The 27,777-nt window shown below is 49.0% G+C and overlaps 4 protein-coding genes and 1 long non-coding RNA gene across 7 annotated transcripts; 1 reads left to right on the forward strand and 4 right to left on the reverse strand.

Annotated features, from left to right (window-relative positions):
- Positions 1-3,491: 3,491 nt before the first annotated feature.
- Positions 3,492-10,338, reverse strand: LOC146272067 (uncharacterized). 2 transcript variants are annotated; one of them, XM_084708482.1, is made up of 5 exons: positions 10,254-10,338; positions 9,318-9,376; positions 9,064-9,192; positions 8,862-8,963; positions 3,492-8,786 (listed from the first exon to the last, which is right to left on the reverse strand). In XM_084708482.1, the coding sequence occupies exons 4-5, from the start codon at positions 8,908-8,910 to the stop codon at positions 6,862-6,864; spliced, it is 1,974 nt and encodes a 657-aa protein (XP_084564608.1). In that variant the 5' UTR covers positions 8,911-8,963; positions 9,064-9,192; positions 9,318-9,376; positions 10,254-10,338; the 3' UTR covers positions 3,492-6,861. The 2 variants fall into 2 exon arrangements, with proteins under 2 accessions (XP_084564608.1, XP_084564609.1); XM_084708483.1 differs by lacking the exon at positions 9,064-9,192.
- A 19-nt stretch (positions 10,339-10,357) lies between these two features.
- LOC146272068 (F-box only protein 36-like) lies at positions 10,358-13,042 on the reverse strand. Of its 2 annotated transcripts, none has more exons than XM_084708485.1 (4): positions 12,900-13,013; positions 12,582-12,706; positions 12,315-12,487; positions 10,358-11,583 (listed from the first exon to the last, which is right to left on the reverse strand). In XM_084708485.1, the coding sequence occupies exons 2-4, from the start codon at positions 12,619-12,621 to the stop codon at positions 10,912-10,914; spliced, it is 885 nt and encodes a 294-aa protein (XP_084564611.1). In that variant the 5' UTR covers positions 12,622-12,706; positions 12,900-13,013; the 3' UTR covers positions 10,358-10,911. The 2 variants fall into 2 exon arrangements, with proteins under 2 accessions (XP_084564611.1, XP_084564610.1); XM_084708484.1 differs by having other exon boundaries at positions 10,403-11,583; positions 12,582-12,690; positions 12,900-13,042.
- A 1,700-nt stretch (positions 13,043-14,742) lies between these two features.
- On the reverse strand, positions 14,743-21,353 carry agfg1b (ArfGAP with FG repeats 1b). Its single transcript, XM_084707296.1, has 12 exons — positions 21,056-21,353; positions 19,479-19,572; positions 19,092-19,207; positions 18,868-19,006; positions 18,625-18,781; positions 18,017-18,127; positions 17,661-17,805; positions 17,419-17,498; positions 17,224-17,316; positions 16,890-17,045; positions 16,513-16,607; positions 14,743-16,119 (listed from the first exon to the last, which is right to left on the reverse strand). The coding sequence occupies exons 1-12, from the start codon at positions 21,220-21,222 to the stop codon at positions 16,060-16,062; spliced, it is 1,413 nt and encodes a 470-aa protein (XP_084563422.1). The 5' UTR covers positions 21,223-21,353; the 3' UTR covers positions 14,743-16,059.
- LOC146272070 (uncharacterized) lies at positions 20,659-23,649 on the forward strand. Its single transcript, XR_014767141.1, has 3 exons — positions 20,659-20,932; positions 22,510-22,670; positions 22,958-23,649. It is a non-coding gene; the product is annotated as an uncharacterized LOC146272070 (long non-coding RNA).
- Positions 21,513-27,399, reverse strand: LOC146272071 (putative flap endonuclease 1 homolog). The gene is made up of 11 exons (XM_084707297.1): positions 26,103-27,399; positions 25,844-25,919; positions 25,473-25,575; positions 25,173-25,227; positions 24,942-25,003; positions 24,694-24,830; positions 23,440-23,500; positions 23,195-23,326; positions 22,976-23,121; positions 22,485-22,629; positions 21,513-22,230 (listed from the first exon to the last, which is right to left on the reverse strand). The coding sequence occupies exons 1-11, from the start codon at positions 26,182-26,184 to the stop codon at positions 22,174-22,176; spliced, it is 1,056 nt and encodes a 351-aa protein (XP_084563423.1). The 5' UTR covers positions 26,185-27,399; the 3' UTR covers positions 21,513-22,173.
- Between the last annotated feature and the right edge of the window lie 378 nt (positions 27,400-27,777).

Consider the following 27,777-nt stretch of genomic DNA (forward strand, 5'->3'; position numbering starts at 1 on the left):
AATCGTAAGAGGGTTCAGTGCTAAGAGGCTTTGTGGCCCTCTATATTTGTCCAGTGTAGAGCTGTGGTGAGCACTGGCCCAATGGGCTGTGTTGATTAAACACCAAAGGTGAGATGATAACCAGAGGCCCCTGTCACATCCACACTGAGAAAACACACTGACACACACACGCTCCCACACACACTCAGGTACCAAACACAAATTCCACTACTACTATGTACTGTATGTACATAGTACACACACAGACATCCTACACAAACTAACACTCTCCTATGACTCAGCCTCAGATTCGCCACCGAACACATTGAAGTTCCGGAGTCTTCAACTTCTCCATACCTGTCCTACGTGTCCTTGTAGGAAGCCTCACATATTGCCATAGTAACAAACAGAAGTCAGCCATCTTTTTTCTCTCTCGTCTAAACCTACTCACAGTACACACAAGTTGAACAATAGGTCAATGTCAAGGTGACACTGGAGTGATTTTAATTTCTCTATTTATTTTTTTCTCACATTTACAGAGACAGTGAGTCACTCAAAGAAAGACACCAGCTTTTTACTTTCACACTCCTCATGCACCAGTTTCTACTCCTGCTATATCCCCCTTAAGCAACTTAAGTCACGGTGAATTCTGACGTGTGTGTTGAGGGATACATGAGGGATCAGATGCAGCCCTCAGCTGGCACTGGTGTGGGGCGTCAGGGATGAACAGCAGTAAGTAGTTAAGAGGAGTAAACTATATCTTCCAGACGAGCCAAGATAATAAAAGATCTTCGACTCTCTTTCCCTTTTCTCCCTCTCCCTCTCCCTCTGCCTCTCCCTCTCCCTCTCCCTCTCCCTCTCCCTCTCCCTCTCCCTCTCCCTCTCCCTCTCCCTCTCCCTCTCCCTCTCCCTCTCCCTCTCCCTCTCCCTCTCCCTCTCCCTCTCCCTCTGCCTCTGCCTCTCCCTCTCCCTCTCCCTCTCCCTCTCCCTCTCTCTCTCTCTCTCTCTGCCTCTGTCTCTCTGCCTCTGTCTCTGTCTTTCTTTCTTTCTCCTGTTCGCAGTGTCAACACAACCTCTTGATCATCATGTTCTCTCTCTGTCTCTCTCTTTATTTGATTGGTTAGGAGCAGTAACGAGCATCGTTAAATTGTTTGCCTGCATTAACAAGTCACACCTGATTGGTTAATCCCCGTAACAAGTCTCACATGTCACAACATTTCTTTGGACCAATTGTGTCGTCTAGGTGATGCCTATAAGGATTTCCTACCTCATATAGAGGTATGCCCTCTATTAGGTGAGCAGTGAGATGAGGGTGGGAGAGGCACAGGAAGGGGGCCAGGATGCCAACCGCTTCACTACAATACTGCTTAGAAGCACTGATAAGTTTCCTATTATTGTATAGAAGCGGAAATGTCTGGCCTTTCAGTCTTTTAAGTCTGTCTGTCTGCCCGTCTGTCTGCCCGTCTGTCTGTCAGCCTGTCTACCTGCCTGTCTACCTGCCTGTCTACCTGCCTGTCACTGTCTATCCATCCGTCCAGCCGTCTCTCCATCACAGGGCATGTGACAGGATTGAGGCTCATCAGATGACATCAGGTTAAAGTCAGGTCAGAGTCCACCTCGGAATGATCCCTGTCAGAGAGCCGTGTTCTCAAGGTGTGCCAGTGGGGACGGCCTTCATGAGATCGTCAGCTTCAGCCCCCACCTTCCTGGGAAGAAGCAGTTCAGTCTTTGGATTGTGAAGACGGGGGGCGACACCAATAGAAAGGAAGTTCATCAACACTTGAGTTTTGTAGCAGGAGAAAGTACTGTGTGGTGGAACACCCCTCGACACCATCTGGCTCTGTTGATCTGTGATTGGTGATCACAAGCCAACCCGTTGGCAAGGCTGAATTACTACCCCCCCACACACACATTCCCGGTCAGCGAGTGTTTCTTATTGGCTGAGAACTGCTGATGAGTTGCGGGTCAGGTCAGAACTGTAAACCCCCGGGCTAAGACAATCTCATCCCGGCTTACGGCGACGCGTTCCCCCCCCGCCCCCTGGGCGGAGCTGACGGGCCCTGAGAGACGAGGGGGACCCTGTCTTGCCCGGGGGACTTGCCGTCGCCATGCCAACCGCTCCAAGCCCTGATCGTGTGCGCGGGGCGATGAGATGGTGTCTCTCTCCTGGCTGACTAAGCCAGCAGGAACTATTGTTAAAACGACCTCAGGTGCACTTGATTTAGCTTGTCCTGAGTGGAGAGCATGACTGAGGGCTGCACCTCCCTTCTGTGTTACCTGAAGAACCAAATCAAATGCATGTCCTCAAAGAGGATTTGATGTCTGGATGGCGAAATAAACATTCCCTCTCGTGCAGGTACAGTCTAGCAAGCGGAGAAGCAGTGAGGAGTTGACCTTACCTCCTGATGCAAATCAAACGACCTTTCCCCCACCCCTCCCCTCCCTGCCTGGTCGGCCATGTTGGAGATCATGGGTCATCTGCAGCTCAGCCTCTTCATCCAGAGAATCTCATTCAGTCCCCTCAGGACACCTGTACACACACACACACACACACACACACACACACACACACACAGTCACAGTCACACACACAGTCACACACACACACAGACACACACAGACACACACAGTCACCCACTCTTCTCTTACCTGCTGACCTGGTAGTTGCCCTGCCCCCCCCCCCCCCCACACACACACACACACACAAATCTCCTTGAACCAAACTAGTGTTCCTGTCATGCTGACACACAGTAGATGTCTCCTGATTTCCTTCATCTTCATTCGCACATAACTGTTCCTTCACATGTTCAGTGTCTCATTAGCTCTGATGGAACCAGACGTGTGCAGTGAAAAATAACATCTGTCTTCACTTTAACCACCCACAACCATCTGGAAAACTTTAAGTTTAAAAGTTCTAAAGTCTCTTTAGTTACAGCACATTAACAATCATGCAACTTCTTCTGGATTCTAACCTGAACCCTAGAGACCAGATTTTTAATTTTGGCCTTCTTCTTCCTTGATGGTCAAAGCAGTCTCCATTGCTCACCACCCCCCCAGTGGTCAAAGCAGTCTCCTTGGCTCACTACATCCCCCAGATCAGGGCTGTTACTTTGTTATAAACATTAGGCTTTATTTGTTGTACTTTTTTCACACAGTGAAAGGAGAGGAGCAGAGAATTCACAATATTTTTTCAATCTTTCAAGTGAAAGAGAAGTTTGTAGTTTTTGTGAAATCTTTGTTTTGTTGTTGTTTGTTTTGTTTTTTTCCACACACAAAAGGAGAGGAAGGGAGAGTTACAATAGTTTTTTTTACCTTTCCAAACTTTTTTCAACACTTTTTTCACAGACAGTGAGAGGAGAGGAGTGGAACCACTTAAAACAGAAAGTTTTTTTCGTATAGTATAAGAGAGTCCTCATTGATGCTGCTAACTTTCTTTGGGAAGGAGAGAACGGAACAGCCTAAAACAAAAACCTTTCAAAAATGATTCTACACACAACACAACGTTTGTCGTTTTCGTTTTTTATGTACAGTTATCTATTAACAGTTAATTTACATTTAGCTTATAGTTTATCCCAGTACTAAACATCAACACCAAATCAACACACTATACATTTATATCCAGCAGTTACATTAAATAAACTATCCCAAATGTTTCAAAAGATAATTCACACAGAATATTTTACAAAGGGATGATGACAGCATATTTCAAAAGTCCTTGTCCTAGGGCAGAGCCAGGCTAGGGCAGGACATGAAATGGGGCAGAAACGAACGAGTCTGACCGCAGACTGCTGATGGATGACCTGGACGGGTGGCTGTTATATAACTTCTGTAACTTTCAGTTGATTAAACATTATTCTTGCATGTTCGTATTACCCGACCGTGATTTCCTTCATCTTCATTCGCACATAACTGTTCCTTCACATGTTCAGTGTCTCATTAGCTCTGATGGAACCAGACATGTGCAGTGAAAAATAACATCTGTCTTCACTTTAACCACCCACAACCATCTGGAAAACTTTGAGTTTAAAAGTTCTAAAGTCTCTTTAGTTACAACACATTAACAATCATGCAACTTCTTCTGGATTCTAACCTGAACCCTAGAGACCAGATTTTTAATTTTGGCCTTCTTCTTCCTTGATGGTCAAAGCAGTCTCCATTGCTCACCACCCCCCCCAGTGGTCAAAGCAGTCTCCATTGCTCACTACATCCCCCAGATCAGGGCTGTTACTTTGTTATAATCATTAGGCTTTATTTGTTGTACTTTTTTCACACAGTGAAAGGAGAGGAGCAGAGAATTCACAATATTTTTTCAATCTTTCAAAACTTTTTTTTTAACCTTTCACAAACAACACAGAGACGTTTGTAGTTTTTGTGAAATCTTTGTTTTGTTGTTGTTTGTTTTGTTTTTTTTCCACACACAAAAGGAGAGGAAGGGAGAGTTACAATAGTTTTTTTTACCTTTCCAAACTTTTTTCATCACTTTTTTCACAGACAGTGAGAGGAGAGGAGTGGAACCACCTAAAACAGAAAGTTTTTTTCGTATAGTATAAGAGAGTCCTCATTAATGCTGCTAACTTTCTTTGGGAAGGAGAGAACGGAACAGCCTAAAACAAAAACCTTTCAAAAATGATTCTACACACAACACAACGTTTGTCGTTTTCGTTTTTTATGTACAGTTATCTATTAACAGTTAATTTACATTTAGCTTATAGTTTATCCCAGTACTAAACATCAACACCAAATCAACACACTATACATTTATATCCAGCAGTTACATTAAATAAACTATCCCAAGTGTTTCAAAAGATAATTCACACAGAATATTTTACAAAGGGATGATGACAGCATATTTCAAAAGCCCTTGTCCTAGGGCAGAGCCAGGCTAGGGCAGGACATGAAATGGGGCAGAAACGAACGAGTCTGACCGCAGACTGCTGATGGATGACCTGGACGGGTGGCTGTTATGTAACTTCTGTAACTTTCAGTTGATTAAACATTATTCTTGCATGTTCGTATTACCCGACCGTTCTCACCTCTCCCCTCTTTCCCTCCTCTCCCTCCCCCACTCGACCCTTTTCGCTCATCTCCTCCTCTCCTCTCCACCTTGTCTCTCCAATAGTCAAGGTTCGGGATTCTTTGAGCGGATATATAAACGAACTCGGTTTTCGCCTCTCGCGACGCTCCCGACCTGAACGAGATTATCTGTAATACAACACCGCACGCCTGGGCGGCCCCATATGCGCGAGTCATTAAGACCCCACGTTCCTGACACCCAGCGATTCATCCATGTCCATGATAGTAGGCAGGCTTTTAGGGGAAGTAACTTTGCAACCGTACTAGTTTTTGTGTGGGTTTCTTTCGTCCAGTTAAGAGGAGATTAGAGTTCTTTCTGATTTCACGAATTCGATTGCGATATAAATTGGCACTGTAGTTGTAAATTCGATGGCGATAGAAATTGGCACTGTAATTGTAGTTAGTTGGGCTTTTTAATTGCAAAGAAACAACTAATGGAAATGTATTTTACTCAAGATATGTTTACTGGTCTAACCCAAACCCTTTATCCCGGGTCAGAAGACGACAGACCGGTCCTGAGAGAAACCGCTCCAGCCACCTGCTGCTTGTGGATATGTAAATCCTCGGAGAGTTCCTATTCATGATGAAACTGGAACTGGGGTTTAAGCGTATTAAAGACACATGACAATTGGAAACCAAATCTGCAGTGGCATAGACCTACAGTTTGTTAAAAGAAAAAATAAGACTCAACAAATAAAGCCAATGACCACCACGCTAACTTAATTAGTTAATGCACAAACAAGGTGTTCTGTGTTGATCGAGGTAGTATAGTAAACCTATAGCGCCTTAACATCTATGAGATGTTCTTGTGACTTAATGTTTGGTACTTGTATGTGTATATTATCTTTATATTATCGTTATATTGAATCTGCCCATATCTACGTATCTATGTACTTGTGAATTTAGTTATCACAGTTTGATTTTAATATGTACTGTAGTAATCTTTGTAAAATCAACACAATTCAGTGGTACATGCTCGACACTTTGTGCACTGCGAGTTGATTCTCAATAAAATTGAAATGAACAAGTGTTGCAGCTGTTCACTGGGTTACACCTCCACAACCTCCTTCATTCAGCCTCCATAAAGCTGAACCCGTAAACAACTAATACAGTTCAGTCAGGTCCCGTATTTTAAATCTACAAGACAGGCCAGTTTATAGCCCAGTTATATAATACAATTATAATATTCATTCATCTTTTATGACTCTTGAGTGAAATTACTCCTTAATGGAAGGGTTTCAAAAAAAAATTCACTGGAATCTTGACTGAAAACGTTTGAGAATCGATCCTTGTATCTGATCTTCCCATCAAAGCTGACGGTTTTTGAAACACTAACTGTGCTTGAAGGTGGGGGATCTGAACCCCCAACCTCTTGAGCAGTCAAAAGCTCTACCACTTTGCTATGCCTAAACTAATTAATTAAGGAATAAAGAATAAAGAAACCAGCACTGGAAGCAAAAAATGAACAATACAGTATTACTAAACAATACATAAATCACCTTTGATATAAAAACATACACACATGTAATTTCCCCCACAGGATTGGCATTTGACATCCTGTTCCTATGACCAGAACATATGCATCATGAACAATGACCTAAACATAGGAACAGCATGGAGCCATGAACTTGCTGTAGCAGATCACCATGGTTCTGTGTGTGTGTGTCAAAGAGTTTAACTACAGTGCGTGTTCTTTTTTAACTGCAATGTGTGTGTGTTGTGTTATGTCAGGTCTGAGCATGGAACGGCAGTGTGTGTGTCTTGTGTGACTGCAGCATGTGTGTTTGTGTGTGCTTGGCATGTCTGAGTTCAGAACACGTCCAGTGCATGAGTCTCTGTGTGTGTCTCACCTTCCTGACGAGCACCCCGAGCAGGTCTCGCTTGTACAGGTTCCTGTCCCATACTGTCCTGGCCCCTCACAGCCTCGTGCTGTCCAGGTCCCATACTGTCCTGGCCTCTCACAGCCTCCTCCACAGCCTCGTGCTGTCCAGGTCCCATACTGTCCTGGCCTCTCACAGCCTCCTCCACAGCCTCGTGCTGTCCAGGTCCCATACTGTCACGGCCTCTCACAGCCTCGTGCTGTCCAGGTCCCATACTGTCCTGGCCCCTCACAGCCTCGTGCTGTCCAGGTCCCATACTGTCCTGGCCTCTCACAGCCTCCTCCACAGCCTCGTGCTGTCCAGGTCCCATACTGTCATGGCCCCTCACAGCCTCCTCCCCAGCGTTGTGCTGTCCAGGTCCCATACTGTCCTGGCCTCTCACAGCCTCCTCCCCAGCGTTGTGCTGTCCAGGTCCCATACTGTCCTGGCCTCTCACAGCCTCCTCCCCAGCGTTGTGCTGTCCAGGTCCCATACTGTCCTGGCCTCTCACAGCCTCATCCCCAGCCTCGTGCTCTCCAGGTCCCATACTGTCACGGCCTCTCACAGCCTCCTCCCCAGCCTCGTGCTGTCCAGGTCCCATACTGTCACGGCCTCTCACAGCTTCCTCCCCAGCGTTGACCGTCATGATGTGGATGACGTCTGTCGGGTCGTCAGAGTTCCTACGAATCAAGGTGGTATCGGTAGCCGGATCCAAGTTGGTGTTGTTACTGGTGCTGTTACTGGTGCTGTTACTGGTGTTGTTACTGGTGTTGTTACTGGTGCTGTTACTGGTGTTGTTACTGGTGCTGTTACTGGTGCTGTTACTGGTGTTGTTAATGGTGCTGTTACTGGTGTTGTTACTGGTGCTGTTACTGGTGTTGTTACTGGTGTTGTTACTGGTGTTGTTACTGGTGCTGTTACTGGTGCTGTTACTGGTGTTGTTACTGGTGCTGTTACTGGTGCTGTTACTGGTGTTGTTACTGGTGCTGTTACCTGCAGACAAGGTGTGGTACCAGCTCCGCAGCCTCAGCGCCCAGCCGGGCAGGAAGCGCGGCAGGTAATCCCACAGATCCCTGCAGCGCAGCCCGTACACCACGGGACTGGCCGACTGCGCCACAGAGAACACCAGGAAGTTTAGCACCCTGGCGAGGAGCCCGAGGCGGACCCGAGAGATGATGACCACGCCGGGCAGGATGTGGAAGCTCATCTGCAGGGCGTGGATCAGCGCAGTGCGGCGGAGCCTCCGGTTGGACCTGTTGAAGTGTCCGGCCCGGCAGCTCTCCACGGCGAGCAGGGCGTTGCTGAGGAGGATGAGCAGCACCAGGAGACCCAGCAACGCCAGGCTGCTCAGCCGCGACGCCCAGCCCTCCAGAGCCGTGGAGCACTCCGCCTCCAGAGCCAGCGCCCCCTCCCAGCCCAGCCGCGCCCCGGCCAGGGCGGTGAACAGCACGGGGCTGAGCAGCGCCAGCAGCCACACCGCCACCATGACGGGCCTCTGAATGCAGCGCACCAGCACCCTGTAGTGTAGCGGCTGCAGCACGGACAGGCAGGCGTTGAGCGCCATGAGCGTGAGGTTCAACATTGCTCCGCGCGCCGCCACCACCTGGAGGTCGAACACGAGCCAGCAGAAGAGGCGTGGCGCGGGGAGGCGGGAGGCCCTGACGGTGTGCAGGACGCAGCCGGTGGCGTTGAAGGCGACGATGCAGGTGCAGTGCTGGCAGAGGAGCAGGAAGGAGGCCTTGGAGCGCAGCTCGTGCGTGTGCCGCACCGTGACAACGATGAGGTAGCAGAAGTACCCCGTAGCGAGAGATGACGCGGCGTGCACCACCGCCTTCACGGAGTCCAGGACACGCATGCTATCTGGACACAGCATCGCTGGGGGGGGGGAACCTTTCAGTTAATTACTAGCTGAGTAACAGGTGTCAGGATAGACCATCCTCTCTTTCTCACCTGCGCCTGAGTCCTCCATCCTGCTAGTCATGTTGTTCCACATCCCCATCACTTCAGGAAACACTCCACAGTACTAGAACACCGGAACACCGGAACTCAGTCCTAAAAGACAAGAACTCAGTGTAACTTAAACTGTAGCCCTTTGGCAGTATCACATAGGACTTCCCCAGTGGCCACAGATCAGCACAGAAAACCAACTAACCATTGAAGAAACATCAGTCATCTCCTCCACCAGAGAAACATCAGTCATCTCCTCCACCAGAGAAACATCAGTCATCTCCTCCACCAGAGAAACATCAGTCATCTCCTCCACCAGAGAAACATCAGTCATCTCCTCCACCAGAGAAGGTTGGTGATGGAGAGAAGACCAAAGCTCCGCACCAGCAGAGCAGTGACAGTTCTACAATCCAATCAGCACAGCCATGACAACTAAACACCCAACACCCATTTACATACCCAAGACTTGGAGAGAATCTTCTAGTGTCTTCTCCACCGTCAAACTTCAACCGACAAAACTAAAAGAAGAAAAGAAAGCACACACACACAGCAACAATTTCAACTGTCTCCGTACGTCTATAAAAAGACAGAGACACATGCAGTGCCCCAGTCCCCTGTCCTGGACACTGCAGGGGATAGATGACGACCCTGACCCCCTGGCAGCATGGAGATCCTCCAAGGCTTGTGCCTGTCTGGGGGAGACGACACAGCAGCCAGCAGGCGACCCCAGCAGGCTTCTCTCTCCAGGCTCCTCCCCCTCCCAGGGATGGGAGGGTGGAGAAGAAAGCAGCTCCGCTCTTATCGATAAGAGGAGCACACACACTCACTCACACATACAGTACCAGTCAAAAGTTTGGACACATTATCCCATTTGGTGTGTGTGTGTCAGTCAAACCTTTGACTGGTACTGTATACACACACACGTATTCTCACGTGCTAACAACCACACACACAACCACACACACAACCACATACACACATGCACACAACCACACACACATGCACACAACCACATACACATGCACACAACCACACACACACAATCTCACACACACTCCAAGCTCTGTCCCCTCACCATCGTTAACATACACGTATGATCGGTGAGGTATTGAGTGTGTATGTATATGTATGTATAGCTGTGTGTGCGTGAATGTGAGTGTGTGTGTCTGCTTATCTGGTGAATATTTTAAAGGATACGTTAATGAATATGAAAATCTACTACAATAATGACTATTTAATAGTCATTTATTAGTCATCAGTCATTTATTATTTATCTATACAGTATAAAAGTGGTATTGCAAATGCGCAAACATGGCCTGTTAATGCAACAGCATTTAGGTTTTCAATCGCAAAATATAACACAGTAGTAGATTGATATATATTAAATTCACTGACTCATTCATACTTGCTCCTCATGTCTCTTCCTGGAAAGTGGCTCCTAAGAAGTGAATGAGTGAAAGTCACTGACATGAAGTCATAGCTGTTGCCAAGCAGCTATTTGAAAGGAAAGACATGCAGATTCACAGTCTCTGCCCATTCTACAGCTGCTAGGCAACAGCCTTGCCGTGTGCTTGTTAGGGGGAATAGCATAGCATAACTAAACTTCGATCAATACTGACAAATCTGATGCACTGGGTTTAATATACCATGCAATGTGTTTTATATATGTAATTGCAACTAAAACACAAACTTAAATCCGAATATTTAAGTTTTTTAATGCAGGAAGACTAGAAGGAGAAATACGGTTGTCATACAGAACAAGTGAAAAAATATGTATATTTAAAGATGGGTAACTGGAAGAAAAACTGAAGTAATTTTTTCAATGTGTGATTGCTTAATTATTCTTTACAAATGATGAATTGGTTGATGAATCCTCTACAAAGGCTTCAAAAACATCAGAACGTATGGTTTCACATCTGTGTATCAGGACCAGTAAGAACCAGTCATAACCAGTGGGATCGAGCAAGAACCAGTCAGAATCACCAGGGTCCAGCCAGAACAAGAAGGAACCAGTCAGACCCAGTCAGAATCAACAGTCTGAGATGACCTGTCCTCACTTCAGTCTTCTTCCTGAGTCTCGTTTCCAGTCTCCTCTGCCGTTGCATGGATCTCTCTGGACCCCAGACCCCTTCCTCAGACCAGCTAGCTGCTCCCCCAGGAGGCCAGGACCTGGGCTGGGCCTGGGGTTAGGGCTCGGGTTATGGCTGGGGTTGGGGTCGGCATCCCCCACCTGGCCTCCCTGATCCACCACGTAAAGCCACACCTGAGTTTCAAGGTTAGGAGTAGGGCCACGACCAGACCCAGAGTTAGGACTAGGGCCAGGGCTGGGACCAGACCCAGAGTCAGGACTAGGGCCAGGGCTAGGACTCAGACCAGTCCCAGAGTCAGGGCTAGGGCCAGGGCTAGGACCAGACCCAGAGTCAGGACTAGGGCCAGGGCCAGGGCTGGGACCAGACCTAGAGTTAGGGCTAGGCCCAGAATCCGACCCAGAGTCAGGGCCAGAACAAAGGCCCATGTCTGAAAGTGCCAGGCTGACTGTGTCAGCAACGCAGGGCTGCCTGGGGCTCCCTCTCCTCCTCCTGCTCAGCAGCTTCTGCAGCTGCAGCTTGCTGGTGAAGAACACCTGCCTCCAGCCCAGCTCCCGGGCCAGGGAACACACCTGGGGGGGGGGGGGCCCACAGCTGCTCCACACGGCCTGCGCCCAGAACTCCTCCGAGTCACACACCTGGGGGGGGGGGAGAGAAGGGAGGAAAGAGAAGAGGTGAGGAGGAGCAGAGGGGAGGAGGGGGGCAAGGAGGGACAGGGTGGAGGAGGAGCAGAGGGGAGGAGGGGGGCAAGGAGGGACAGGGTGGAGGAGGAGCAGAGGGGAGGAGGGGGGCAAGGAGGGACAGGGTGGAGGAGGAGCAGAGGGGAGGAGGGGGGCAAGGAGGGACAGGGTGGAGGAGGAGCAGAGGGGAGGAGGGGGGCAAGGAGGGACAGGGTGGAGGAGGAGCAGAGGGGAGGAGGGGGGCAAGGAGGGACAGGGTGGAGGAGGAGCAGAGGGGAGGAGGGGGGCAAGGAGGGACAGGGTGGAGGAGGAGCAGAGGGGAGGAGGGGGGCAAGGAGGGACAGGGTGAAAAGGGGAGTTGGTAAACATGGAAGAGAAAAGGAACAAGGAAGTTGCAGGCAGAGACCTAAAATTATATTTAAAATGATGCTATTATCTTGTAAAGCAGAGACTGTTCTTTGGCTCTAACCACTGGATGAAAGAATCTGTATGCAACACATGTGTGTGTGTGTGTGTGGGGGGGGGGGGTGGTCACAATGACTGAAGGGTCACAATGACACGAAGATAACACAAGGGTTAAGGCACAAAAAAAACATCGAATATAGATTGACCTGACGACGAATCTGTATCTCTGTCACACAGACACACACGCGCACACACGCGCACACACGGCTGAGAGCCCGCCTGACCTGTCTCAGCCTTCGCGAAGTGAGTCTCAGTCTAGCGATGTCCTCGAGCTCCAGGTGGGAGAGGATACACAGTAGCAGTGCGTCCGGCATCCGCTCCAGGAAGTCAAACTCGCCTCGACACAGAGCCTGGCTATAGTGTAATGTTTTCTGCCCGTACACGACCCTCACTTGGCCTGAGCAGAAACGATAGTTCTGGTTTTATTAACCTACGGATGACTAGTATGTGGATTGTGAACTAGTGAACGGTTGTTGTGACCCGAACTTTACCCTGAAGTCGGCTGTCTTCCAGGAAGTCTTTATGCAGCATCCGAAGCTCGCCCGGTCTAGCGTTCCGGAACTCACTTCGCAGGGATATCTTCCACGACCTCCAAATCACCTGGAAGAGTTGTAAGCTAAGTGTTTATGGAAAAGAGAATACAGCAAAGTTGCCAACTAGTCTTAATTTTAAGTAATGTTAATGAACGACTCAAGATTGGGACTTTTGCTAGTTCTAAACCACTCATGTTGAATGTGAATTACCCCTGACAGAAATAAAACATGTAACGCTATACAATATCGGCGGCGACACGTCACCAACATACTAACCTCGGTTTTGGTGACAGTAAACTGGTAATAGTCTTTTGAAGGTGCAGGTCCTTGTCCGTCAATTTCAAATAAACTGTCTCCCAATAAACACGCCATCTTGAACGCGTTACTTGGTTGCCGTGGTAACGACGAGGCACAATCGATGTCCGTTCTTCGAATCTGCATTCCGCTGAAAGACTTAACTTTACAAATACATTACATTTACTCATTCAGCCGACGCTTTTATCCGAAGCGACTTCCAAGAGAAAGCTTTACAAAAGTGCATAACAACGAGCCAGGGGCGAATCTCGGTTCCGACTTTTGGGGGCGTATTATTTTTCCTGTGACCCAGCAAAACTAAGGGGGTCAAAACAAGTACGTCTTGAGCCTTTTCTTGAAGGTGGGGAGACAGTCAGTGTCTCTGATGGAGAGTTGGTTCCACCATTGGGGGGCCAGACACAGTGGCGGATCTGAGGGGTGACACGGGGTGGCAGGTGGGAGCGTGATTGAAGACCAGTTCTGAATCCTCTGGATACATTTACATTTAGTCATTTAGCAGACGCTCTTATCCAGAGCAACTTACAGTAAGTACCGGGACATTCCCCCCGAGGCAAGTAGGGTGAAGTGCCTTGCCCAAGGACACAACGTGATTTGGCACAGCCGGGAATCAAACCAGTGACCTTCTGATTAATGGCCCGATTCCCTATCCACTCAGCCATCTGAATCCCCTGGATAAGGCGGGTTGCGCATGCTGGGAGACTGGCGAGCAGCGAGTTGCAGTAGTCCAACTTAGAGAGAGCATGTGCTTGGATTAGCAGCTGGGTGGAGTGCTCAGACAGGAATCTCCTGATCTTCCGGATGTTGTAGAGGGTGAATCTACACGACCGGGAGACCGCAGCAATGTGGGCCGTGAGTGAGAGCTCGTCAACACCAAGGTTCCTGGCAGAGGATGAAGGGGTCACCGTCACAGATCCCAGGGTGATTGACAGATCGTGGAAGATGGAGGGTTTGGCCGGGATGATGAGAAGTTCTGTTTTGGCGAGGTTCAGCTGGAGGTGGTGCTTGGTCATCCAGGCGGAGATGTCTGTGAGGCAGGCCTTTAGAGGAGCGCGCACAAACTGGTGTACAAGGGAATAATGTAGGGCAAGGGCAAATGAATGGCCGTAACTTCCCTACCTGTCAATACTAATTATATTCAATACACTACCAACTACACTACAAAGGGCCAGATGTTCGCTTCTAATGTTGTTAACAAAGGGGTTATTAGCCATGTGATGCTAAGGTCAGGGTAAGAAGCGATAGACAGGGCAAGGCCATACAAACACACATTAGCACACCGAATAGGCTACGTCTTTTTACAACATACTGAGGTAGGCCTGTTATGGATTTTCTCTGGGCAATACAAGACTAATCAAAACGACTTTGCTATAGAGTACTTGTTAGTCAATCAATTGCCAACAATAACATTCTACCAATCAACTACCATCATTACTGCAGCAACCAGACAGTATGATGGCCGATGTGGCGGGTGAGTTCTGTAATAAATGGATTTGGACTGGAAAGAGCGCTGGTGGAAACAGACTTCCACTCAGAGGTCCTTGTAAGTAGCCTGACCATAATGACAGGAGCTGAACCACACACACACCTGCCCTGAGAGATACAAGCGGTAACAAACAGAACAGAGAAGCAACGCAACTTACTTTAAGGACAGTGAAGGTGACACTGTACACTACATAGGACATCATGTTTTGCTCAAAAAACATAAATCGGGCTAACCCATTTTTTTTGTTGATTTGCATTAATAGAACAAGATAAATTCACACTGTTTTACTGAAGAAAAAACCCCTATTACTATAGGCCCAAATGTAGTTAAAAATCTTTAATATATTTATACATATATTTATATATGTACACATTGACTTACATAATCATGTCATTATGAGTAAATTGTAAAATCCATTGTTAGTGATTGGTGGCACAAGTTAACCTGCTTCCCTTTCAGGGCCAGGTCTGTGAGAACGTGCTGTACCTTGCCTGGACAGGTAACAGCAGTGTACAGGTGGTGTGCAGGATGTGTGCAGGTGGTGTGCAGGATGTGTGCAGGTGGTGTGCAGGATGTGTGCAGGTGGTGTGCAGGATGTGTGCAGGTGGTGTGCAGGTGGTGTGCAGGATGTGTACAGGTGGTGTGCAGGATGTGTACAGGTGGTGTGCAGGTGGTGTGCAGGTGGTGTGCAGGATGTGTGCAGGATGTGTACAGGTGGTGTGCAGGTGGTGTGCAGGATATGTACAGGTGGTGTGCAGGTGGTGTGCAGGTGGTGTGCCGGTGGTGTGCAGGTGGTGTGCAGGTGGTGTATAGGGGCACAGGCCTCCACCTGTATTCCCTCACGATCCATCTGAGATTACAGAGAGGAGGTAGAAAGCAGGGGGGAGGGGGAGATTAGATCATCTAACGTGCCTGGGATTACAGTAGGCCGACAAAAAGCCTGGCAGGTATAGGATTAAAGAGAAGGAGAGAAAATCTTCAACCATCTCCAACTATCTACCTTACCTCCCCCCCCTCCCCAGCCACCTTCTTATTATATGACAGCTGTAATCTATGATCTCCCTCCCCCCCCAGAACTCATCCAGGTTCTCTCCCTGTACAGAACCATATGGAACCAGGTTCTCTCCCTGTACAGAACCATATGGAACCAGGTTCTCTCCCTGTACAGAACCATATGGAACCAGGTTCTCTCCCTGTACAGAACCATATGGAACCAGGTTCTCTCCCTGTACAGAACCATATGGAACCAGGTTCTCTCCCTGTACAGAACCATATGGAACCAGGTTCTCTCCCTGTACAGAACCATATGGAACCCCTTGTGTTTGTCCACTCACTTATAGATACCGTACATAAAAACATGATTACAAAGGATGATATGCACAGAGAGTATACAGTCTCATAAACAATGTAATAATATATATATAGAATGTGTCTAACGTTCAAAGGGCATCTTTCGAGAACAGTCCTGTAGTTCATAGTGTTGTTGTTTCTGTCCATCATAGTGTCCACAAACAGTTTTTTTTTCTTTTCTTCTTCATCTTTGTGGTGATCAGAAGTGTGTAGTGAAGTCACTGGCGGCGGATGTGCTGAGTAGGTGCTGTGCATGCTGCCCTCTGGTGGCGGAGGCTGGGAGGTGCGCTACAGGAAGGGGTTAGTGGAGGAGCCCCCACTGGGGAAGGACCCTGCTGGGGCTCCCGCCTGGAGAGGGAGAGGGAGGGGGAGAGAGGGAGGGGAAGAGAGAGAGAGAGAGCGGGAGAGAGCGGGAAGGAGAGAGAGCGAGAGGGAGAGAGAGAGGGAAGGAGAGAGAGCGAGAGGGAGAGAGAGAGCGAAAGTGAGAGAGAGAGGGAGGGAGAGAGAGAGGGAGAGAGAGAGAGGGAAGGAGAGAGAGCGAGAGGGAGAGAGAGAGGGAAGGAGAGAGAGTGAGAGGGAGAGAGAGAGGGAAGGAGAGAGAGCGGGAGAGAGAGAGAGAGGGAAGGAGAGAGAGCGAGAGGGAGAGAGAGAGGGAGAGAGAGAGAGACAGTAAGCAATCAGGAGAGAGAGATATTCTGCTGTACTTTCTATTAGCTCCATCAACAGTATATGCTGCTTTACCATAAAGGGGTTATTGGTCAAGCCAGGCCCTGCCATTGGCTGGCCATAGGGGGCGATAGAGGGCTTAGTGTGCCCATAGACTGGGTATCCTGGACCTGGAGAGAGGGAGAGAAGGACAGAGGAGGAGAGAGAGGGAGAGAAAGGGGGGTGAGAGAGATGAAGAGATACATTAGCAACCAGTAAACCTGTTTTTCCAAGTGTGACGCTATGAGACCTGCTGCCTTCTACTGCCCCCTGCTGGTGTTGCATGGCAACTACACACACAGAGGAGGTGGAAGGATGGGGAGGGGGGCACATTAACCATTGGACTGGGGGTAGAGGGTGGAGGAGGAGGAGGAAAAAGAGAGGAGCAGGAAGGGTATCGGGGGCACACTAACCATTGGGCGGGGGGTGGTAGTTCCCGGGGGGGTAAGGACAGGGGGCCGGGCCGGGGAAGGGCTGCTGGAAGGTTCCGCTGAAGCTGGTCGGGAGGCAGAAGGAAGAGGAGTTCCCGAAGCCAGCGGGCATGCTCATAGAGCCGGTACCGAACGAGGCTGCACACGCACGCACAGAGGGACACATGCACACAGAGAGGGAGAGAGAGGGGGAGAGAGAGAGGGCGAGTGAGAACTGAGACACACTCTTACCACACAGCTGGACCTGGTGCACTGACACTTACAGGATTTACACACACACACACACACACACACACAATCATATATACACACACACCTGCTGTTGGAGCTCTGCCATTGGTCTGGAAGGGGTTTGTGGCCATCTCCGTGGCAACGGCCACAGCAACAAACGGGTTGGTGGACGGAACAGCTGAAATACACACAAGGTACCATCATCAGAGTTTATCTGGACGACACCTGAAGAGGCTGTGGTCATAGGACAGTCTTTTGTTCCACACACACACTCACTCACCTCCGAAGCCCTGTTGCATGCTGGGAAGGACAGGCTGGGTCTGGGCAGGAGAGCTCCCCAACACAGCTCCAAACATGTTCCTAAACACACACACACACACACGCGTGAGTGTGTCTGTACGCATACAGCATGTGTGTGTGTGTGTGTGTATATAGATGTGTGTGTGTATATAGATGTGTGTGTGTATATAGATGTGTGTGTGTATATAGATGTGTGTGTGTGTATATAGATGTGTGTGTCACCCCTGCACGCTGCTCCCAGTAGGAGCGGAGGAGGACAGCTCGTTGTCCAGCTCGGCCAGGGCAGCGTAGCGGTCGCCAGCAGAGCTCCCCTGCTGGGCCTGCGCTGGAACTGCACCCGCCATGGAGGGGATGGGCACGCCCCCGCCTGCACACACACACACACACACACACAGAATACACAAACAGTCAAATCATCAGGCAGGTTTTACTCATACATCTCACAGCAGACTGTGCAGTTTCCTAGACTGTATCAGGTTGTATGAGGTGAATATGTGAGGGGGGTGGTACCTGAGGTAACAGAATGTGAGGGGGGTGGGGGTACCTGAGGTAACAGAATGTGAGGGGGGTGGGGGTACCTGAGGTAACAGAATGTGAGGGGGGTGGGGTGCCGTAATGAGATGGAACTCCAGAGTTGCCAAACGCCTCAAAGTTAGCAAAGTCTGCCGCCCCGGAGTTAGTCTGAGTTGCTATGGCAACAAGAAAGGAACACAGGACGGGTCACATGACAGGAAATGTCACGAGGACAGTGATGACATAGGAATGACAGTTCCAGCAACACCAAAGGGGTGCTCACATGAGACGGCAACCAAAAAAAAAGCATGTATAAAAGATATTAACAAAAAAGGGCAGTTATGTTGCGGTACAGAAACTTTCAGATAAACGTGACAAACTGGTAAATGACATGAGGCTGTTCTTTAAGCATTAGCAATGCTAACAGACATTTCACATCACCACTTCCTGATCTCCCTCACTAACTCGCAGCTACGCAAAAGAGCTAAAGAAAAGAAGAAGCAGTTTTTGATATAGCTAAGTGCAATTTTTAGCATTTTAGCATATCTCATGTGAACCTCTATTTGTATAACATCTCTAAATTAAACTGGCAACTACCAGCTAAATCAACATGCATTCCATTTCTCATAAAACATGATTTGGTGCTCCTTTATAGGCCCAACCCACAGCTTACCTGATTGGCTGGGGAAATGTGCAAAGTTGGCGAAGTTAGCTGAGCCTGCCGCCTGATTGGTTGGGGCGGCGAAGATGTCACCGCCCAGGTCTGACAGCAGATCAAACTTTTTCTCCTGAACAATGGCACGGGCTTTGGAGCGACTAATCCCAGGAGACTGATGGGGAGGAACAGACAGAGGGTGTGAGTGTATACATATGTGTGTGTGTGTGCGTGTACCTGTGTGTGTGTGTGTGCGTGTACCTGGCGAGGGGGGGTCTTGTTGAGCTGCAGGGTCTTCAGAGGAGGGACCTCTGGAGTACTTCCTGTGCTGCTGGCTGAGGAGCCCGACACGGACGCCTGGACACTGGACAGCGCCCTCGCCTGTTCTGGAGGAACATACCTGCACACAGGCACACATTTATATATACATACACATATGTACACACACACACACACATATGTACACACACACACACACTGCTCACCATCTCTTCTTCTCGTACTTCTCCTGGAGAAACTCCTTCACCTTCTGAGGCTCACGGAAGTCCGGAATGACCAAGGTCCTGTCATCATACAGGCCCAACCAGATGTGTTTACACACCTGGGGGAGAAGGGGCAGAGAGAGAGAGAAAGGGGGAAGGGAGGAGAGAACGAGATACAGAGAGGGGGAGGGGAGAAAAGACAGTCATTAAGAGAAGGAATGCAAATAAAGTTTAGACCGAGAAACTACAGAGAGAGAGAGAGAGAGACAGAGAGAGACAGAGAGAGAGAGAGAGAGAGAGACAGAGAGAGAGAGAGAGAGACATAAACCACTGACAGTCTATACATGCAGGGGAAGTCTGTAGATGTAGAGGGAGGGCTGACATCTGTACCTCGTTGCTGTGTTTCTGTAGGAACTCGATTTCCTGTTGTGTGAAGGTTGTCATGGAGATGGACTTCACTCTGTGGGGGGGGTTTAGACCTCGGCTGGGGGGGTATCAAACAGAAGAACAAACTGTTCATCAAAGATCAACTGTCATTTTTTTTGTAACTGTCATGTTCGGTCTGATGATCCTACAGAAGCTGATCAGAAAGTGACTGCTGTTGCTTGTAGTGGTGGTAAGGGAGTCGTTCAGAGTCAGACAAGGAGTCGTTAAGAGAGTCAGACAAGGAGCCGTTCAGAGAGTCAGACAAGCAGTCATTAAGAGAGTCAGGGCAGCAGTGAGATGATAACATCCAGCCCACTCTGCCTCAAACTGCTCTTCAGAGTGAGAGTGACACAGAACACGCTGTTCTGGCTGGGGTTCAGTTCGGTCCTGAACCCCACCGAGTTCCAGTCAGGAGAATAAATTGGCCGGCCGACACCGAACTAAAGTGTAATTATTGATTACCCCCAAGGAGAGGAAGAATGGGGGGGGGGGTGAGATGGGAGGCAGATGTTTTGGGCCTGAACTTTGCCTCGCTAGCCATGGCAGACGTGCAGTTCTGGGCGTCCTTCCAGGAGAAACTAGCGTCCGAACACCTTTCTGAGAAACTTGAAATCTGTTTCAAGTCGTTTTCGATCTATTACAATACAATAACGCGCCTTTCTCTGGAGTTTGTGGTTTCTGTTTCAGCTGGGAATGATTTTGTGATGTGGACATCGGTCTCAAAAGCTGCTTTTATTCAAGACAGATAAAACGCAGCATGTCCATATCGTTTGAGGAGTGAGACACGAATATGAGTTGGCGTGGACGGTGACGTGGACGAAGACCGCTACATCTAGACAAAAGCGACCCGGGGACCCCCACCCCATTCACTGTCTGTCACCATTCATCTATGGATGAAGTGATGAATAATTGACCACCGAGGCTAACCACCTATCCTCCGTTTCCCACATGACTGTTACTATTAACGGTTCTTGGTCCACTCCTCTTTCCGCTCTTTAAACCCGGTTCACTCTACAAGTGGTTAGATCCACCCAACGCCACTTTGCTTATCTCAGGGCGTGAGTGTGTGAGAGCGTATTGCTATGTCAAGCACCGGATGTCCAGCTATGAGGATAAAAGTTCATCTGCCCCCCGTGACTGGTTCGCCGGTAAAGCGGTGACGTGCTGTTTTGAAACCCCGATCAAATATTTGCTCTTTTTTACATCAGCGACAAACTGTTCACAAACCGTGCAAACCTTGAACCTCGGCGAGCTTTTGATGTTGTGTGAGAAAATCCCAGGAAGCCAGTCGTCAACACGAAACTCTCTTGTAAAGCTAGTGCTGTCCCGACCCAACACACATTTCTTCGTAAACAAAGCATGCGACCCAGCCCTTCTACAGCCGGCCTCGAGCTCACGATTGCGTTACCTGTCCTTTGGTGAGTTGCTAGCTTTGCTGGCTAACGATAGCGGGATCCCTCGCATACAAATCATACGTTATACTTCACGTGTTTACACCTGAGATGCTAATATATAGACAGTATTCCCAGCGCTGTACTTACAGGATTCCCGAACAGGTGGTACACACGAAAGAACCCACTGTCATGTTGGCGTAAGTCGGGCCGCGCTGATCACAATCAAAGCACTTCCTATTCGGCGGTTGGCTCGTCATCTCGCGCAGCATCTTCAGATGAGTCTCCTCTTGTTTTCGCTTCGCACTCGTCGCCATGACCGAAACGATGGGCTACCGACAGCGAGAGAAGTTTATCCCGTACTTGGGTGGGGAGGTCTTCGGCGGCAGTCGGCTCAACGGCGGTAGACACCTATCTGGGAGGTCTAGCGGGGACGGGTCTTGCCCTTCTTCGTGGAGGGTAGAGATGCGGTCTGCCCCTTCGATGCTCGGCTGCCACCTACTGGCGATGAATGGTTACTCGCGTTTCTTATCTTATACAGTCGCGGGACTGAGAACTCAGCCAATAGTGCTTTCATCCTAAATCAAATTAAAGACATTCAACAATCTTTTTCTTGAATGCGTTTTAATCGTATTTTACCATACAAATACCGTTCTGTAAAAAAAAAAAACTGAAACATTTTATTAAGGAGAAACAATCTCTCCAGGGCAGAGATTTGGAGTGACACAGACCATTGTGTGGTCATGTTTTAAGATGCAAGTGGTGTTCAAGTCTGGGATTATATTAGGCACAGCTGTCTGTGCAGGTGTCCACTGACAGGGGCGTGATAAGAGACAGCCTTGTGTTGGTCAGGGCCAGGGAGGGCCAGGGGGGGCCAGGGGGCGGTGTTGCTGTATTAGAGGGGGAAGGAAGGCAGTAGGGGGGTCTGTATTGCTGTATCGGCTGGGTTAGAGGCAGGCCAGTGTTGGATGAGCTAGGCTGAGAGAAGGAACAGTCTTCTCTCTGTCCTCCAGACCCGTCTCCTTCCTCTTTCCCCCCTCCCTCCCTCCCTCCCTCCCTCCGCCTCGCCTCTCTTCCTGCCTCACGACAACACAGACAAGAGGCACTGATCTTCCAGTATTCAGGACAGGCTGATGCCGGGATTCCTGGCAGCATGGGTGATTTATAGATCTGGTGATCATCCACACCACAGCCCGGATCTCAGAATCTTGTAAACAAGTTCCAATCTTCATCCCGCAGTACCAATCCCCCTCCACCAGGGGGCAGCATCACTTAGGCCTGGGCCTCTTTACCTTGCTGCTGGCAGGATGCCCAGCCTCAGCAGGCTACAGGAACACAACACAGGATCAGACACATCAGAGCATGGTTCAAGCCTGAGATTTAGGATTTTGCCAAAGACTGCTTCACTGGAATTGTTATGCACATGCCGATAAATGACTTGTAACATAAAATTAAATCAAAAATCATTACTAAAGATCCTCTAAAAGGGTTTGCACAACATTTTTTTATCCGTTTGAGGAAGAGGTTTTTAAGAGGTTAGGAGTGTGTGCTGGAGGGTTGCTGTGGTGACGAGGCTCACCTGGTTTCTCTTCCTGGTTACGCAGAAGAAGTCCTCCATGCGAGTCTGTCTGCTCCGGCCGGAGGCCTCCTCCTGCTCCCTCTCTCTCCTCCTCCTCTCCCTCGTCTGACGAAACCGCTCCATCCGACCACGCACCCTGAGCTCCCTTAAACGGTTTGGTGTTGTGTGTGGAAAAAGTTTTGAAAGGTTAAAAAAATAAAAGTTTCTAAAGGTTGAAAAGATTTTCAAAAAAACTTTTTCTAAAAGGTTTCTGTTTTAGGCTTTTCTGTCCTCCTCTCCCTGCTCCTCTGCTCCTTTCACTGTTTGTGGAAAACAGTTTTGAACACACCACACAAACAAATGGTGTGTGTGTGTGGAAAAAGTTTCTAAAGGTTGAAAAAATATATATTACTAGTACTGAAAAAAATATAATTGCATCATTTATGAGTACTTGATGAGAACTCTACTGTACTCTGCTCTGCTTTACCTCCCAGGCAGGACCCAGGACCTACTTGATGTGTTTCTGGTGGCACAGAAACTGGACCAGCACCTCCTCATCAGGCTCAGTCCAGGCCAGGCCAGGGGCCTCTGTCTGGGGGGCTAGCAGGAACAGCTTCCTAGCATCCTGGTAACCCCACGCCATGGGCACTGGATGGGTCTGGAGGGAGGAGGGAGAAAAGGGTGGGAGATCCAGTGATTGTGACACACACACACACACACACACAGCGTACCTTCCTGTTGATGTGCTGAACCAAGTTCTCTATGGAGCGGTGGGTCTGTATCAGAGACAGGGCTCTCTTAGGACCCAGGCCTGTTATCTTGTCACAGTAGTCACAGCCCAGCAAGATACACAGGTCCACAAACTGGACCAGAAACAGGAGAGGGAGGAACCAGGAACAGAAGACATGACATCAGACAGTTCCAGACTACAGAGCAGGTAGCTGTAATGCATGTGTGAGCCAGCAGGGGGCCTCACCTCCTCCTGGGAGAGGCTCAGTCTGGCCAGCAGCTTCTCCAGGGAGAACTCTACCACCTCACTGAGAGAAGAAGAAGATGATGCTGCTGTGTCAGTGTCACAGTGTGTGTGGAAGGGTGTGTGTGGGGTGTGGAAGGGTGTGGAAGGGTGTGTGTGGGGTGTGGAAGGGTGTGTGTGGGGTGTGGAAGGGTGTGTGTGGAAGGGTGTGGAAGGGTGTGGAAGGGTGTGGAAGGGTGTGTGTGGGGTGTGGAAGGGTGTGTGTGGAAGGGTGTGTGTGGGGTGTGGAAGGGTGTGTGTGGGGTGTGGAAGGGTGTGTGTGGGGTGTGGAAGGGTGTGTGTGTGGAAGGGTGTGGAAGGGTGTGTGTGGGGTGTGGAAGGGTGTGTGTGTGGAAGGGTGTGGAAGGGTGTGTGTGTGGGGTGTGGAAGGGTGTGTGTGTGGAAGGGTGTGTGTGTGGAAGGGTGTGTGTGGGGTGTGGAAGGGTGTGTGTGGGGTGTGGAAGGGTGTGTGTGGGGTGTGGAAGGGTGTGTGTGGGGTGTGGAAGGGTGTGTGTGGGGTGTGGAAGGGTGTGTGTGTGGAAGGGTGTGGAAGGGTGTGTGTGTGGGGTGTGGAAGGGTGTGTGTGGGGTGTGGAAGGGTGTGGAAGGGTGTGTGTGTGGAAGGGTGTGGAAGGGTGTGTGTGGGGTGTGGAAGGGTGTGTGTGGGGTGTGTGTGGGGTGTGGAAGGGTGTGGAAGGGTGTGTGTGGGGTGTGGAAGGGTGTGTGTGTGGGGTGTGGAAGGGTGTGTGTGGGGTGTGTGTGGGGTGTGGAAGGGTGTGTGTGGGGTGTGGAAGGGTGTGTGTGTGGAAGGGTGTGGAAGGGTGTGTGTGTGGAAGGGTGTGGAAGGGTGTGTGTGGGGTGTGGAAGGGTGTGGAAGGGTGTGTGTGGGGTGTGGAAGGGTGTGTGTGGGGTGTGGAAGGGTGTGTGTGGGGTGTGGAAGGGTGTGTGTGTGGGGTGTGGAAGGGTGTTTTTGGAGTGTGTGAGATGTGTGTGGGGTGTGTGTGGGGTGTGTGTGGGGTGTGTGTGGGGTGTGTGGGGGGTGTGTGGGGGGTGTGTGGGGGGTGTGTGGGGGGTGTGTGGGGGGTGTGTGGGGGGCGTGTGTGTGTGGGGCGTGTGTGTGGGGCGTGTGTGTGTGGGGCGTGTGTGTGTGGGGTGTGTGTGTGTGGGGTGTGTGTGTGTGTGTGGGGTGTGTGTGGGGTGTGTGTGGGGTGTGACGGACCCGTTTCTCTTGGCGCTGAGCTGGCGGATCAGGACTGTTCCTCCGAAGGCCAGGGTGTCCATGTCCTCTGAGGCCACGGCGTCCACGAGACCCCCCTGCACCAGCCTGGCACACAGAGCCTCCCCCTCCCCCGGAGCCTGGGGGCCGGGACACAGATTCATTGAACATGTTGTACATTCACATTAGACAGCCTGGGCAATCAAGCTACAGCCTCCATGTTGGCTCAGCAGGGCTGTTTGCTGGCTCACCTGGATGATGGGAACCCCCATGAGCTGCAGCAGCTGGAGACAGTCGCGAGTCTGACTGGAGGCTACACACACACCCACACGCACACACACACGCACACACACACCCACACGTACACACAGTGCATGTAATCATTAAGCAGATGATTTCATCAGATGCTTTTACTCACAGAACAGGGGGTGTTTGAACCTGTGACCTCTAGATCTACAGTCAAATACTGTAAGAAATCTAACCTGAGCCGGAGCAATTGGGGGAGCTCCACCCTGCAGCCTGGGCCCTCCTCTCCAGCTGGACACACACACACACACACACACACACAAAGACCGAGCAAGGCAGGTCAAAGCAACATCAGGTCTAGATCATTAGGGTAGGCCTGGATCAGTAATGTAGGCACGGGGCAGTAGGATGGGTCAGTAATGTAGGCACGGGGCAGTAGGATGGGTCAGTAATGTAGGCACGGGGCAGTAGGATGGGTCAGTAATGTAGGCACGGGCAGTAGGATGGGTCCAGGCTTACATCGGGAGAGCACTCACCACAGCTCTCTTCTCTGCTGGGGGAACTCCGTCAAACACAAACACGGGCTTGATGTCATGTTCCAGGAAGGTTAGGGTGCGGAAGAACAGACCCGCTAGGGGACTGTGAGGAGAGAGAGGGGGAGAAGAGGAGGGTGAGATGGTGGAGGGAGAGATATTCCGTAGCCTGGAGGGGGGAAAGGAGAGTCTGCACAGCTGTCAAGGACCAGCATACAATCTGAAGAGACCAGGAAACAACACGAGACAGAGGTGCGCCGCTATCTGGCATTACACGGAATTATGGTTTACAGTTAAAACAAAGCAATGAAGTAGCGTTAAATAAAGAATATTTTGGTCCGTAAAGAATAACTCTCATTTGTTCATTAACTTACCCTAGCTGCCCGAGACCAGGTACAACCGCGCGAAACTGGTTGAGAATGATTGAAGTGTCCACGGCGATGACCTTGCCTAAGATTACATCCAAATGAACACGATCGCATTCTACTGGTTGTTGAATTCATCTGTTAAGAGTGCCGTAAAGGCTCGGTGGCTAGCACAGCTTTCAGATGCTGCAGCTTAACAACTAGCTCGTTTACGTTAGCATCGGAGTTAACGAGTCAAACTGTCAAACATTGAGATGGGTAGCTTTACCTGTGTAATCGCCGATGTCCTTGTGCGTAATCGCATCAGGTGCTTCGGAGCGAATCAAGTCTGCCAACTTTAAAATCCCCATTTCTTTCTGACGTTAAGGATTTGTCTATATCCACACGACAGTGATACGTATTTCCGGAATAGATAAATATACTATTGTTGTGCCAAATATACTATTGTTGTGCCATAGAAACTTGTGCCATAGAAACTTTGTTTGAAATAGTGAAAATAGATGTATATAGTATATATGATATCAAAGTTTGGCGTTTTATTGAGCATCCACGAAAAGTTGTGAAAATAAATACATTCAGATCTGTTAGAAAACCTTGTTCAAATCCTGTTTACAATTCCTCAAGATTGTAGGCGTGGCTAATCACGTTCTGACCTGGATAGCTCCACCTAAGTCATACAATCTCAGCCAGTCAGGCACAGCAACGGTGCAAAAAAACAGTAGACGAGGCTGAAGTCCTGCCAGCCATCTTCCATTCAGAGGGTCACTGAATGATGAGCTACAAGATGCTCTGATGTCTATATTACTCCTGAGTAAAATAGTTAGCGCAACGTTACACATGCAAATGCAACGTTAAATTCCACTATCAATGCTAGAGCTAGCACTTTGAATACAATGCTAAATGATGTCTGTGTAGGGTTAGCTATCGCCAAATTATTATAATTATCTTTGAGTTTGAGTTGAGGTTTTGAGTTTCGGTTGCGCCTGTTGGGGGTAGAACTACTAACTACTAATTTTTTCATGATTGGTTCTCGGAATTAATTTTGTAGTATCTTTACCCTAGCATTTCCCCGCCTAATTCAAACCCACTGTCAGGAAAAATCGTAGATTGCAATATTTCAATTTTTTGATTGAAACTAATGTTCAAATACTTTTAGATGCTTACTGTTAAGTACATAGCGTTAAGTCTCTAAATGACTTATCTAGAATTATTTTGTGCATTTGAGTTTTCTGACTCAAAGCCATCTCACGTTTTTCGTCGACCGATATACTAGTAACACAGCCAGGTCGCCCTCATGGAGCGCCCTCCCGTTTCATATTTTGTTAGAAACTGGAAAACATTACATACTCCATAGGGAGCATATGACAGACCAATTATTTAACTGTCAACATGAACAACTAGCAAGCTGACAATCCAATAATTGAGCACATTATAATGTAGCGTTAGCTAAACATTGCTAAATAACAAGCCTAGCTAATGTTAGCTTACTAGCGTTACTACAGTACTCAAATCCGTTCGATCCGTGATAGCTAACTCGCTAGCTACTTTTCTGTGCAAGTTAACGAGGTAAATCTTACCTTCGTAATTGTCAAAGTTGCTCGAAACATACAGTTTGAATCCCCCTTTTTCTCGTGCTTGAAGGGCAGCAACACAGAATCCTATGTAGATCGTTACGAGTAAAAAACGGCAGTTTGAGCGAACAAACGTAACTGTTAATTACCGGAAGTTGTTTACCATAGTTATGCAATATGCGAAAGGGATGCGTGCACATTGTGAGATAGCCGGTAGACACGCGACAAGTGTGGTTTGTTGTAATCACGCCATTATTCCAAAGTTAGCAGCAGTGAACACACGGCGAGGCCAGTTCAAAGTAGACGTCAACCACCTAGAATTTAATACAATAAATATTTACAAATGATACATCGATATATTACAAATAATAA

Source organism: Hypomesus nipponensis, chromosome 10 (assembly GCF_054491055.1).
Source record: "Hypomesus nipponensis isolate SF chromosome 10, ASM5449105v1, whole genome shotgun sequence".
Taxonomy (NCBI): domain Eukaryota; kingdom Metazoa; phylum Chordata; class Actinopteri; order Osmeriformes; family Osmeridae; genus Hypomesus; species Hypomesus nipponensis.

What these genes read in the sequence shown, in the direction of transcription:
- LOC146272067 (XM_084708483.1), bottom strand. Translation starts at nt 8,910, where the DNA reads ATGGGGATGTGGAACAACATGACTAGCAGGATGGAGGACTCAGGCGCA. An exon ending in GATGGAGGACTCAGGCGCAG is followed by an intron (nt 8,787 to 8,861) that starts GTGAGAAAGAGA and finishes CCCCCCCCCCAG; the next exon opens with CGATGCTGTGTCCAGATAGC.
- LOC146272068 (XM_084708484.1), bottom strand. Translation starts at nt 12,995, where the DNA reads ATGGCGTGTTTATTGGGAGACAGTTTATTTGAAATTGACGGACAAGGA. An exon ending in TTACTGTCACCAAAACCGAG is followed by an intron (nt 12,691 to 12,899) that starts GTTAGTATGTTG and finishes CAACTCTTCCAG; the next exon opens with GTGATTTGGAGGTCGTGGAA. An exon ending in GGAAGACAGCCGACTTCAGG is followed by an intron (nt 12,488 to 12,581) that starts GTAAAGTTCGGG and finishes GTTTCTGCTCAG; the next exon opens with GCCAAGTGAGGGTCGTGTAC.
- agfg1b (XM_084707296.1), bottom strand. Translation starts at nt 21,222, where the DNA reads ATGGCGACGAGTGCGAAGCGAAAACAAGAGGAGACTCATCTGAAGATG. An exon ending in ACATTTCCCCAGCCAATCAG is followed by an intron (nt 18,128 to 18,624) that starts GTAAGCTGTGGG and finishes TTGTTGCCATAG; the next exon opens with CAACTCAGACTAACTCCGGG. An exon ending in CATGCAACAGGGCTTCGGAG is followed by an intron (nt 17,317 to 17,418) that starts GTGAGTGAGTGT and finishes TGTGTATTTCAG; the next exon opens with CTGTTCCGTCCACCAACCCG.
- LOC146272071 (XM_084707297.1), bottom strand. Translation starts at nt 26,184, where the DNA reads ATGGGGATTTTAAAGTTGGCAGACTTGATTCGCTCCGAAGCACCTGAT. An exon ending in GGACATCGGCGATTACACAG is followed by an intron (nt 25,920 to 26,102) that starts GTAAAGCTACCC and finishes ATGTAATCTTAG; the next exon opens with GCAAGGTCATCGCCGTGGAC. An exon ending in TGGGGGTTCCCATCATCCAG is followed by an intron (nt 24,831 to 24,941) that starts GTGAGCCAGCAA and finishes CCCGGCCCCCAG; the next exon opens with GCTCCGGGGGAGGGGGAGGC.